Source organism: Meles meles, chromosome 13 (genome assembly GCF_922984935.1).
Source record: "Meles meles chromosome 13, mMelMel3.1 paternal haplotype, whole genome shotgun sequence".
NCBI lineage: Eukaryota > Metazoa > Chordata > Mammalia > Carnivora > Mustelidae > Meles > Meles meles.
Window position 1 is genome coordinate 37,928,315 of NC_060078.1, and position 12,850 is coordinate 37,941,164.

The 12,850-nt window shown below is 46.7% G+C and overlaps 1 protein-coding gene across 1 annotated transcript in view; it reads right to left on the bottom strand.

Moving 5' to 3' along the window:
- The window catches only part of POLR3A (RNA polymerase III subunit A), a 49,986-nt gene that overhangs the window by 8,033 nt on the left and 29,103 nt on the right, over window positions 1-12,850 (bottom strand). Inside the window, exons 17-24 of the mRNA XM_046027414.1 lie at window positions 12,447-12,558; window positions 11,490-11,608; window positions 9,966-10,103; window positions 7,782-7,952; window positions 6,727-6,840; window positions 1,571-1,657; window positions 1,400-1,482; window positions 663-833 (exon numbers count right to left, since the gene is read on the bottom strand). Coding sequence (XP_045883370.1) covers window positions 663-833; window positions 1,400-1,482; window positions 1,571-1,657; window positions 6,727-6,840; window positions 7,782-7,952; window positions 9,966-10,103; window positions 11,490-11,608; window positions 12,447-12,558 — 995 coding nt within the window. The remainder of the gene's footprint in view (window positions 1-662; window positions 834-1,399; window positions 1,483-1,570; window positions 1,658-6,726; window positions 6,841-7,781; window positions 7,953-9,965; window positions 10,104-11,489; window positions 11,609-12,446; window positions 12,559-12,850) is intronic.

Here is a 12,850-nt window from a genome sequence, read left to right on the forward strand (position 1 = left end):
ACCCACATCACCCCCTCTCCAGGTTGACACCTGCCAATCACTCGCTCCCAGCTTTTCTGCCTTCCCTGTCCTGGCTGGTGTCCCCTGGCCATGCACTCCTGGGAGACCAGAGCAGTCGGAGCAGCAGTAGAGCTCCTGCCACCCTGGACGCCCAGCAGTGCTGCTCTAGAATGCAGTGCTGTGCTCCCTCATTGGATGCTATCTGTCATCACCCTGGAGGATGCAGATCACTGGTGAATCATCATGAGGTCGCAGAATGCACGGTAACGTAGTTCTATCTTTTCTGGTCTCAGATGACCTATAAATCCTACCACGAAGTCACAGACTGTGGCCACAGCTCAAGTGACAGACTCACCAGTCAAGCTTAGGCTGGGAATAACATCTGAAATTTAAATTGACACAGACATATTTATACAGTCTTTCCAGTCATTTTTTTGTTTGTTTCCTTCTTTCATGTGACTTGTGGCCACAAAGAACGACTGCCTCACTTGTGACTATATCCAGTTTCCACTTATCTTTTTCTCAATTGGGTTTTTAAACAATCCGGATCTGATGAAGGCAAGCATGCCACCAGAGCTGACAATACCGCCCACTAGAGTACCAGGCATAGTTAGAGAAGGACACGACAGGCAGCAGAACAGAAGGGAGGTGGAGGGAAGCACCTGATAGCCTTGGAAGCATTGATGATCTCTTTGATCCGGGGCACACCCAGAGTGATGTTCATGGAAGCCACGCCCGCAAAGTGGAAAGTCTTCAGGGTCATCTGGGTGCCTGGCTCGCCAATGCTCTGGGCACACAGCGCACCCACCGCAGAACCTGGCTCCATCTGCGCCCTAGAAGGTAAGAGTATGGAAGAAGAGTCCAGCAAAACTGTTGGGAAGAGGCTTCTGATTATCTCTTTTCAACAGAAAAAAATGCAGGTGTTGTCAGGGTCAGGAGGGAGTATGCTATGAGCCAGGCCGTGCTTTGACGGGAAGAACCTGGCATGGATCAGCCAGAGGTGTAGACAGGGGAGTCGGGTGGCGGTGCCACAGTCCGAGGGGCCCGATAATGGAAGTGAACGCTGTGTGGCTACTTGTGGTCCGCTTGCAGTGACTGGGCCCAAACATCGATGGTCTGGAGAAGATCCAAGAGCTCTGCTAACAAACGGTGCCAACAGTAGACAGTGTAGCTGGCACCCACAAAGCATACTGGGAGTGACTCCATGGGGTAAAGACACTCAGAAATGCCTTTGCAATTATTTCCGCATCTTGGAACATCCAGCCTGCCTCCCAACTGGAGCCCCTAAGAAGAGGTGATGGAACCTGGTCGCATGCTGGCACTGGAAATGCAGTGGGCAACAGGAAGGACAGGAGCCCCATGCGCCTGCCCCACAGTCTAAGCAAATTAGCATCTGTACCTCATGTACTTGTCCCTACAGGTCTCCAGGAACTTTTCAATTTGGGTGGGAGTGATCCGGTCCAACTGGTACAACACACGGGGCTGGAGGGACAGAAACCAAGTGAGGGGTCAGGCTGTGGGACCTGAGCCCATGAGGGCACCAGAGCCCGTTGCGGAAGTTGAGCGCTACCTCTGTGGTGCCATTGTCGTTGATGCCATATTTATCTCTGGTCTTCTTGATCTTCTCAGAAACGCCCTTGACGAAATTTTTTATTTCCTGAAAGATTACACAGCAAACATCAGTTGTGCATTTGTATGGCAGTTTGTTTTACAAACTTCGGCAGTGTGATGAGCCCACCAGCCTCACGATGGTTCATGACACCCTCTCTGCCCTTTCCACGCAGCCGCCTGCATAGCCAGTGAGAGCCACGGCAGGAGAGGCTGACGCAGCCACCTTCTCTGCTCTCCGGGCATACCTGTTGCCTGCATCCTCCCATCCTCCCAGCTTAGAACGGCTAGAACTTATAAACTCGCAGTTTTTAAACAGGCTTATTTTTGAGGCTTTCTTCTGAAGTTAGTGTCAACTGAAGTACCAGCTAAGGCATAGCCTTGTAGATGCCATACACATCTCAAACACATGGTTTCGGCTTGCCTTCATTTCAAAGAAGACACTCCCGAATCCCTGCTTCTCTTTCTTTCTCTGACCCTCACCTCTGCATCACCCCCACCCCCAGTCTTACTTGCCCTTCCCAACAATCAGGACTTGGTAAGGATTCTGGGAAACCAGGCTGGGAATGAAACATCAGGGTGTCTGTGGGCCCCTCTGCATTGCAGAGTAGCACTCTAGGCCCCAGATGGGGGCTATATGGAGCAAGGAAGGTGACAAGGCCATCATGTGGAGGAAGCACAGGGCAGGGCTAGAGGCCACAGACCTACATTTTCTCGTAATCACTCAAGGGGGTAAAACTTATCTGTTTTATAATTTGTGGTGTATCTCTGACACAGACCAGCCCTGCAGTCACCCCTGGAGCCAGGATCTAGAACCAGGATCAGCCAGCACTCAAGGAGGATTTACGGAGGAGGTGATGGGCTTTAGAGAGCTCCGCCCATCAAAGCCTTGCTCCCGGGGCCTCATGTGTCAAGCACTGTGGGACCGACTCTAAGAGTACTTCCCAGGTGAGTGGAGGGCACACGCCATGCACTGACAGCAATCTTCCAGAGGCCACTGTGACACAGGCCTGGGGGCTGGCCATCAGCCACTCTAGTCTGATTCAGGGGTGTTTTTTGAGAATATGGGAAAGAGTGGCTAGACTGCATTTTGCCTCAGTAGCCCCCCTGGAAATGTATTTTCCCTCATTGAGTTTGGACAAATAACAGTGGCAGAGAGCTTAACTGTCACTCTTGAATGTCAGTGCAGGTACCCAGCTACTCTGTGTGGCTGGCTGAGGGCAGATCCAAACACGGAGGCAGTTCAAGGGTGGAGGGAATACCATCATGGCTGCAAAGCTTTGGGAAGTCCTATTTCTTGATTCCAAGGCAGGTTGAGGGACCACAAGTAGAAGACCAACATAATCCCCTACCCAAAGTCTACTCCATCTATATTTCATAGCTGAAAATACCTGTTTTGTGTGAAATAAATATTTTAAAGCAGATGGAACCAGCGGCCTAGTCTTGCAAAAATAAAACCCTATGGGTATTCACATAGAGCTTAAAACTTACCAGAACCCAGTTCTACCTTAACCTTGCAATAATAAGTCTCCTTAGCCTCCCACAGACCACCTAGCACAGACCACCTAGTTACTATGTTTCCTGAAAGCAAAAACCCTAATTCTCAATGTTCGTATTTTAAGTAGCCTTAACTTTTAATATACAAATGGTCCAAGGCTCATGGGCCGTTCCCAGCCAGCTGCTACCTGGCAGGGTGAGCCCTCCCCGTGAGGCGGCAATGCATCAACCCCATCACTCTAGAGCAGAGGGCACTGATGGGCTCAGGGAGGTCACAGGCTTGGCCAAGGTGGAAGGCCTTTCCCTAAAGTCAGATGCTTTCTCTGAAATCTTCTCTTGGGCAGGGGGTTCTGTAATGTCATCCTTGCCCACTGGCGATTGATGTTTCCTTGGAGCTCAGCTAACCAAAGGGCTACCTGAGGTCCATCATATTCTATCCCTTGCTCATGAACGTAGCTTTCTTGTGATGACTGCGCTTGTGGGCCAACTCTCTTCCTTCTCCTTGAGAAAGTGTGTAATATGAGAGGGGTATTGTGCCTTTCCACTGTTATTCCACAAAGGAAAGGACTTTCGCTAATTTATAGGATCTTAAAAGTTTTCAAGAAACTCTCCTTAAAAAAAAGCTCTCCGGGTTTACTTACTGATTGTGAGATGGAGACCATATTTTCAGGTAGTCAGTGACTGCAAACCAGAGGGGGGACCTAGACTACAGGGGGCAGTGGGACAATCATTCCTGCATGGCTCTGCTCAACACAGGCACTCTTAGTTGCTGCTGCCTCATCTTCCCTCTGTGCCATTCAGTGCAGAGCCTCTTTGACATTGGTGATTTCCTCCCCCAGCCTACGCATCTAGCTGTGGCTGTGTTCTTTAGGGCAAGCTGCTGATCGGCAGCTGGTCAAGGCTGCCCCACTGCTGGCTCAGCGAAACCACAGAGGGAGCTGAAGGCTGAGCAGACCCAGGGCATTTTCATCTGAGGAACTCTGCACACATGAGTAAAAGAACACGCACCTAAAACCATTCCTCAGCTTAGGGGAATTGGAAAGGAGGTCTTTCAGCTACCACCCAAATGGACATGCTTCCAGTGGCTTTGCTGAAAGGAACGATTTTCCTTACACAAAAGTTAAGGTGGATTTTCTCAAAGTTAGGTTTAAACCCCCCCCCCCACAAAAAATTCACTTTGTAGAAATGAAAACTGAAATAAGCTACTAAGAGTTCAGCTGAATCAACCCATGCATACTAAAAGGGACTCACAACATGGCAACTGGCAGGCAATTAATCACACGGTTAACCAGCAGTTACGTTCTCACACTCACTCCACAGTACATCTGCAAGCACAGGCAGCGGCCTCTGGCGGGCCTCAGCTTCAGCACAGGCTGGGGCTGGAGAACACATGAGGGGCTCAGACACATCTGTTCTGGCCCGTCATTTTGGACCTGAGTTCATTAGGTGGTGAGCCCCTAGAGGGTATAGACACATTTAGTCATCTTTGAGGTGTGTGACACATATTGAGGGCTAGAAGGAGTGCTCACTGAGGAAGCACACACTGCGGGTCAGGGGGTGGGCACCCATTAAATCCTGTCAAAGGCAAGAAGGGAGCCAGAGTGATGAACAGGAAGCCACGTGTGCCGGAAGTGGGGCGGAAGCCTGTCGAGTCTGGGGCTGGCCGACAGCCGCACTGCTGCAGACTTCACCCCTAATGCTCAGCATTCCCAGCATGCTCAGTGCAGTACCTCGTTATATTTCTCATAGCCTGTCTCAGTTAAGGTCTTTGAGGATAAACAAAAAAGTAAGAAAGTGAATATAATCATATATAAAAACAAAATCACAATTCTAATGTGTTAAAAAAGAAGAGTAAGGGCGCCTGGGTGGCTCAGTGGGTTAAGCCTCTGCCTTCAGCTCAGGTCATGATCTCAGGTCCTGGGATGGAGCCCCACTTCAGGCTCTGCTCAGCAGGGAGCCTGCTTCCCTGCCCCTCCCGCCTGCCTCTCTGCCTACTTGTGATCTTTCTCTGTGTGTCAAATAAATAAATAAAAGTCTTAAAAAAAAAAAAGGTAAAAAGACAAAACAAAAGGCACTCAGCCTAGTCATACTCTGGATTTTAAACTTATTAAAATCTGGAAGAGTCTCTTTTTCCCACCTTAACATATAAAAGAGTCAATATATAAAAAGAGTCAAGAGTTTCCTTAACTAAAACATTTAAGTTTCACTTTACTGCTGTCATTTCTGATATATTGAAAGGGACAGATTCCAGACAATCCTGTGCTGCATTTGAGTCACCAGTCGGTACACAAAGGGAACCATTTACTGGTTTTTGTATCCCTTTGCTTTTGATTGTAGCCATGATTATAAACAGGAAGGAGCTGCCTGAGCAGGTCAGTGAAATTAAAAAAACAAAAAAACCAACAAACTAAAAAACCCTAAGAGAGGGGTTGTTGGGGTGGCTCAGTGGGTTAAGCCTCTTCTTTCGGCTCAGGTCATGATCTCAGGGTCCTGAGATCGAGCCCTCTGCTCGATCAGGCTCTCTGCTCACCAGGGGGCCAGCTTCCCTCCTCTTTCTCTGCCTACTTGTGATCTCACTCTCTGTGTCAAATAAATAAGTAAATAAATAATCTTTAAACAAACAAACAAAAAACGTTAAGAGGCTATCATGGTAACAGCTCCCTGGAAGGAGGCGGCTGGCTAACTCAATGAACTTCGGATCCACACTATGGTAACAGGAAGAGCAATTTAAAACATCACCACTAGGGGCGCTTGGTCAGCTCAGTGGGTAGAGCAGGTGACTTTGGGTTCCAACCAACCCTGTGTTGGTGTGGAGATTACTTACAAATTAAATCTTTTTTTTTTTTTTTTTTTAATTTACTTATTTATTTATTTATTTGACAGACAGAGATCACAAGTAGGCAGAGAGGCAGGCCGAGAGAGAAGAAAGGAAGCAGGCTCCCCAGTGAGCAGAGAGCCCAATGCGGGGCTCAATCCCAGGACCCTGGGATCATGACCTGAGCTGAAGGCAGAGGCTTTAACCCACTGAGCAACTCAGGCGCCCCACAAATTAAATCTTTGAAAAAGAAAAAGTAAACACACCACTAGGAAAAAATCACTAGGGATTCACAACGACTGTGGAAAGAGCTGGTCCCTCAAGATGGGGAAGTAGATAAATGGGTTGATAGGGACACGGTTAAAAAAAATCAGTTCTCTAAAGGAATATTTTTCTAGCAGGGAGACACTCAGGTGAGAGACATACACTAAGGTCATGACATAAATTCTTTATATGTTGGCTGGTGAAATTTTGCCTGGGCCAATCCTGAATTTTTTTTAAAAATAGAATATTTATTTATTTGACAGAGAGATAGAGAGCTCAAGTAGGCAGAGCAGCAGGCAGAGGGAGAGGGAGAAGCAGGCTTCCTGCTGAGCAGGGTGCCTGATGTGGGGCTCATTCCCAGGACCCTGGGATCATGACCTGAGACAAAGGCATACGGTTGAGTCATACAGGCACCCCAATCCTAAAATTTTTAACAAAGAAATACTCTTAATGTCCTCCTTCCCAACCTGTGCCAACCATCTCTTGGTGATGGCCAAGCTGCCCGCCCCCCACCCCCGCTACCCCCTGGGAGCAGAACTCACCTGCAGAAAGCTGTCCTGGCAGCAGAGGAACTCAGTCTTCTTCATGATTGATTCAGTGGTCAGGACCAGCTCATTTTTACTTAGCGCAGGCTCACTCTGACACGGGAAGACTGCCTCGAGTATCGAAAGGAGATAGTGTGATGTGTATGGGGGCGACCAAGGGTGGGGGGCAGTATTAAGTGAAAGAATTTGTAAGAGACAAAATGACTACTCTCAGCGTGAACTTTTATCAACTTGTGATTTTTTGTTTTCTTTCAAAACGTATTTTACATTCTACCTTTAGTGTGAAGGTGAAAAGAGGATAACCCCACTCCATCCCACACAGACTTAGACTTAGGGAATACTGGGTATTGTTCCATTACTCCTCAATCTTCACCCCATCCCAGATTTGTATTAAAAATATATATTGTTGTTTTAAAAAAACCCAAACACTTCAGAAGTGAAAAATCCCATCCCTAGGCTTGTGGGATTTCCCCAAAGTTTTAATGGCTGCATATTACCCTAACATATGGGCAAATCACTATGTATCTGATCTATACTTTACTGATGGTTGCCTTTACTATAAATGATGCTGGAAAAACACTCTGGGCACATTTAGATCATTTCCATAAGGCAAATTTCTGTAAGTGGAACTACTGGGTCAAAAGACACCCACATTTAAATTCAGATCACTATTGTCAAACTATCTTCTGAAAAGGTTGTTCTAAATTATACCCCCAGTTAAAATATGTTGTAGTAAAAATTTAAAGTAAACTTTCTTCTCAACACCCACAGCTTTTGACAGTGGAGTGTGACATGCTGCACTAGACAGAGAGAAACCCAAAGTCCTCTTCTGTGCATTCAATCACTACCAGTGCTAGGCTTTGAAACTGAAAAAATATTTTCCCTTAATATTTGGGAAAATTAAGCAGAGCACACAAGAAGAAAAATACTAACCCGGTAGCTGGGTAGAAATAACTGAGGCATTAACTGTGTGTGAAACTTCAGAGGACACCTGCATTCTAAGAACACATTCTCAGAAACATTCTAACCCCGGATATAATGCTAAATCTTACTTTGATATTGTCCAGAACTCTTTTGAACTCTAATGGTTCATCTTTTCCCTCCATAGCTGCAGGATCCAAGCCATCTCCCCCGTAAATGAACTGGATAATGTCACCCGTAGAGCTTCGGACAGTCAGATCATACTGCGAGCAAAGATCTTCAAGGGACTTGACAAGCCTTCTCTGAAGGAAAAGAAAGAGAGGAAACAAACCCTCAGTTGCTTTCAGAAGACCAGTCACATGTATAGAGGATGGAATCTGCACACTAAGTTTCAAGGTTACTAGTACTTTTCATCAGTTAAAACATTTTATCAGAAATCTTTTAGGGGTGCCTGGGTGGCTCAGTGGGTTAAGCCTCTGCCTTCGGCTCAAGTCATGATCTCAGGGTCCTGGGATCGAGCCCTGCATCGGGCTCTCTGTTCAGCGGGGAGCCTGCTTCCCCCTCTCTCTGCCTGCCTCTCCACCTACTTGTGATCTTTCTGCCAAATAAATAAGAGCTTAAAAAAAAAAAAAATTTTTTTTTTTTTTTTAAAGTGTCCCCTGACACTCAGAACAACAAGCTCAAAGTGGCCCAACAGCCTGTGCAGGGGGATTTAGAATATGCTCCAACCTCACGTACCCTAGTGTACTTTTGAGTACATGCAATTTAAGCCCCATCACCCCCAAAGGACTCTGCAAACACTAGCTGTTTTCCTAGGCTGTTTTGCCTTCCCTCTCTTTCTCCCTAAAGTATAAATTAATGCAACAGTTTTGCATTTCTAAACACAACTTAATCCAGGACCCCTGTGGACTTTAATATGAATTACAGAGGATCAGGTGCAGGCCCTCTTCTGGGACACAGGGGGAAGAAGAGAGAACAGGGACAGCATTGTGTCTGAACCAGCAGGCAGCAGCCATTTCTCAAATCTGCTTAGGGAGAACCTTCCACCAGCGGAGCACTCCAGCTAGCAACAGGAAGGTGGCTCAGTGAATTAAAGAGAGCGAAATCTTCCTCCAGGCAACTTCAGAACAAAAATCCCTCATGCCAGAATAAATTTGTCCTAGGTTAACACAGTGCTCCGGGAAAGTCATACTTTCTACCTCAAAAAGGTAAAGTCAGAAAATAAAGTCAAAAGACATTGTGGCAAGAGTGGTGAAAAGCATTTCACAGTCTGTTGGGTTTCTGACAAAAGCAGCACACTCCAAAACTGAAGGGCAATTTCCCACCCAAAGATAATGAGAAGGGAAGTAGAACGATGAGGATACGCACGTGCAGGAGAGCGTATGGACACAGCTGCCTACTGACTCGAGTCTGATCCCACCCTCAGCCTTGTTTGCTCTGGCTCCCTCAGCCACATCCCTTATCAGTCTGCTCTCCCAGCCTGCAAAGGGCTGTGCTTCTCAAACTGGGGTACACAGCAGGGAGAGAGGGGACACAAAGCCACAGTGCGGGCATGGCCCACAACTGGGAGATTTAACTTCATCTGGTGTTATGAGGAAACAAAAATATTGAAAAAATGTAAAAGCAAACACAGATCATAGAGGACAGAATAGAAAATGATAATTAGAGAATGAAAAGAAATCCTCTGCTTGTGGTCTTGTGGAAGAACAAAGTCGGGATGTATTTTCTCTCCTCTGCCATCCAGGGTATTTTGTACCATGGCTGGAGAAGCTCAGGCATTACGAAACCCTCCAGTTTCACTCTGGCCCCCTAAGCCTATTATCTTGGAACTGTGCAAACAATGGAGAAAGAGCCATCCCTCCAAGTGGCCAAGGCCTCTGCCGGCACTGGAGTAAGTTCTCAGCGTCAGTTAAAATTATCCTAATAACGGGTTACACAAATAGTTGCCATGTGAGAAGCAGAGTCCTCTCAGTGATCGGGAGGTACTATCATCCCCGTCTTCACGTATTAGGACACAGAGGCCCAGTGTGGCTCAATGCTGTGTCCCCGGATGCACTTCCAAGTATGTTCTCTGCAGAGCTTTGGTGTGTGTAGTTCTGGCCTCATCTAGTTCACTCGAGGTACACAGATGAAGGGAACACATTACCTTGCTAGGCTATTTATTTCTATGGCGCCTGAATTTCTCAAGTTTTCCTTTTTAATTCTAGGACTCGATAAATTACAGCTCATGTACAAAATACGTAAACACTCAGCAGTTAAAACCCTTAGAACCCTGTACTGCTCGGCCGCAAATGGCCTACATTTCTTTGAATTACCTGCATGTACCCTGTTTCAGCGGTCTTTACGGCTGTGTCAACGAGACCTTCCCGGCCAGCCATTGTGTGGAAGAAAAACTCAGTTGGAGTCAAACCGGAATAAAAGCTATTGGCCACAAAGCCTTTGGCAGCTGGGAGCTAAAGAGAGGCGGTGGGGGGTGGGGGGGGGGGGAAGAGAAGAAGAATCAGACAAAAAAACCTTCAAGGTCCACAACTTTAAAACCCATTCAAATCACAAAATGCCCCACCTTTAGACTATAAATACCCAGTCAGTGCACTCTTATGAAGGGGGAGACTTTATAAGCGCTTTCCTAAAGGAGGAATAACTTGGCATAAACTATTCTTTCCAGAGGCAAGCAAGGGCGAGGTCCCAGTCAGGGCTGGTGCTGGTGCCAGTGGCAGACAAGTGGACCAAGTAAAGTTGGGACACTCCTAGCTTCTCCTCCAAACTCGTCAGGCTCCCTTAGAACTCTGAGCTTGACATGCACAGCAGGCATCATTCCAATGACCACTTGGCTGTCTAACTTCTAGTGAATTCTGATCTTGGGCAGAGACCCTAAAATGTTCCTGGGGCTGTTTGGATACAGCTAGTACCTATACACTCTTAGGACAGCAATCCTGTCTCCCTAGGAAGGGCTGGACAGAAACCCTGCAGTCCCATGGGACAGGAACAGCTGGGGCATCTGCGCTTTAATGGGAATAAGAGCTGACTCTAAATACAGAATCTGAGTAACCAAATCTACTCTTAAGTTCCTCAACTAGATTTAATAGTTGTCTGCCCCTGAGTTCCAGAAAAAGCCCAGTACAGATTTGTCTATCTTTGCTTATATCAGCGCTCAAACCACAAAGCCAATGAAATTAAGAAGTCATTTAAAAACTGAGCTTGAGGGGCACCTGGGTGGCTCAGTCAGTTAGTATCTGCCTCTTAATTTTGGCTCAGGTCATGATCTCTGTTCAGGTCATGATCTCAGGTGTGAGATCGAGCCCTGTGTCAGGCTCTGTGCTGGGGGTAGAGCCTGCTTAAGATTCTCTTTCTCCTTCTGCCACTCTCCCTCTGCTTCCATGCACACGCACAGGCTCGCTCTCTCTCAAAAATACATAAACCAAAAAACTGAGTTTGAGAACTCAAGAGGAGAATCTGGAATTTGCCGGCTGTTTTGGTGTGGTTCCTATCATCACTATTTTAAAATCACCGTACTTTGATGTCAGTGCCCCCCAAATAAGCATACAGATTGATCATGCATGAGGCAACTTTATATTCTGATTATTGAATGTAAGCTCAATAGGACCCTGAAATCCTCCTCCTTGGAGAGAAAACAGGAGTGGGTGTCGATCTTCCAGTTTTATAGCTGAGAGTCTTACAAGGCTCCTACATGACTCTGTTGGGGATGAAGAGGGTAGACCCCTGAGCAGCCCTGGCCTCACAACCCCTCCTCTAGGGGCTCCTCAGCTGGTGGCACGTGCTTCCGTTCCTCCTGTGCCATCGGTTGCCCTTCAAAGTTCTGCCTGAGCCACTACACTTACCTTTGAGTGTTTTTCAAAGTGAGGCAAGGACCTGTTTTCAAAGCCATCTGGCACTCGAGAGCCACTGATGGCCTGCTGTCCCACACAGGCAATCATCTGCGATATGTTAATGAAAGAACCTGGGAAAACAGGTCAGGAATATAATACTCGTTTACCAAAATCACATTAACTGAAGCATGAGCAGATCTGTGGGATAAAACAGGACCATGACATAGCAGGCTCCCAGTCTAGGGACAGTAAGAACCAGAATGAGAATAGCACAAGGTAGAGCCCTCGGTAACAGAACAAAAGCAGAAGGAGGGTGGGCAGAGCTCAGTAGGGAGTTAGCACTTTGGGACTGGAGGAAAGACTTGTAGGTGATGCTACAACTGGGCTGAACTGTGGCAGGACACTACGATTTGGACATGAAAGGACAAGGAGAGGAATTCCAAAGTAAGTGGAAGAGTGGGAAGGAAAGACAAAGGAATGGGAAAGTGGGGGGCATGTGTGTGTACCAGGAGCAAGAAGTAGAATACTGAGGGGAACTGAGGGGAAAGGCAGCAAAGTTGGACTTTATTCTGCTAAAAAAGAATTTAAAGGAATAAAAGCATGGAGTTTTTGAATGTGAGTGCAGTACCATGAAACTTAACGCAGGTCCTAAATAACTATGAAATGTAAGTGTTTTGCTATTGCATTAAGTATATTAGTTCAGAAAGGTTTTTTTTTTTTTTTTTTAAATAAGATCAAGTTTCCTTAAAGCATCCTTGAGCTCTTAAATCAATACATATTATACAAGTTCCTCCAGAGGAGTTAAATTATTGCAGTGCAGACAATTAAGTCTCTTTCTGTACATGTGATTTAAAAAGCTATCCCCTTATAAACAGCAGGTCTGAAGTTGTGATGCATACATTTGCTGGCACAACCCCGGCCAGCCCACACAGAGAATACTATGGCCACGGCAGCCCGCGATGCGCTCACCTTTGGAGCCGCACAGAGCCATGGTGAGCGGGCTATTGCTCTTGTCCAGTTCCCGGAGGCAGGCGCTGCCGGCATGGTCTCGGATCACAGACAGCTCCTTCAGGATCAGAGCCTGGCGGGGTGGATAGAGAGGTGCGTGGGGGCTCTACCAACTACCAACATTCAATCTGACATTTAAGGGAATTTGAAAAAATTTAAGCCAGAGGTCATATTTCCAAGTAGGGTTTCTAAGCCTTTGAAGACCAAAATGCCTTATCTATAAAGACCCACATCTTCCACAAGGTTCTAAAATCAGTGCTTAAGGTAAAACTGATAAGCAACAAAACCTTGAAAAATCCTTATTTTTTAAATCCTTTAAATGGCCCATAAGGTAGAACGCGAATGGCCCTGTGCAAAGCGAGCGC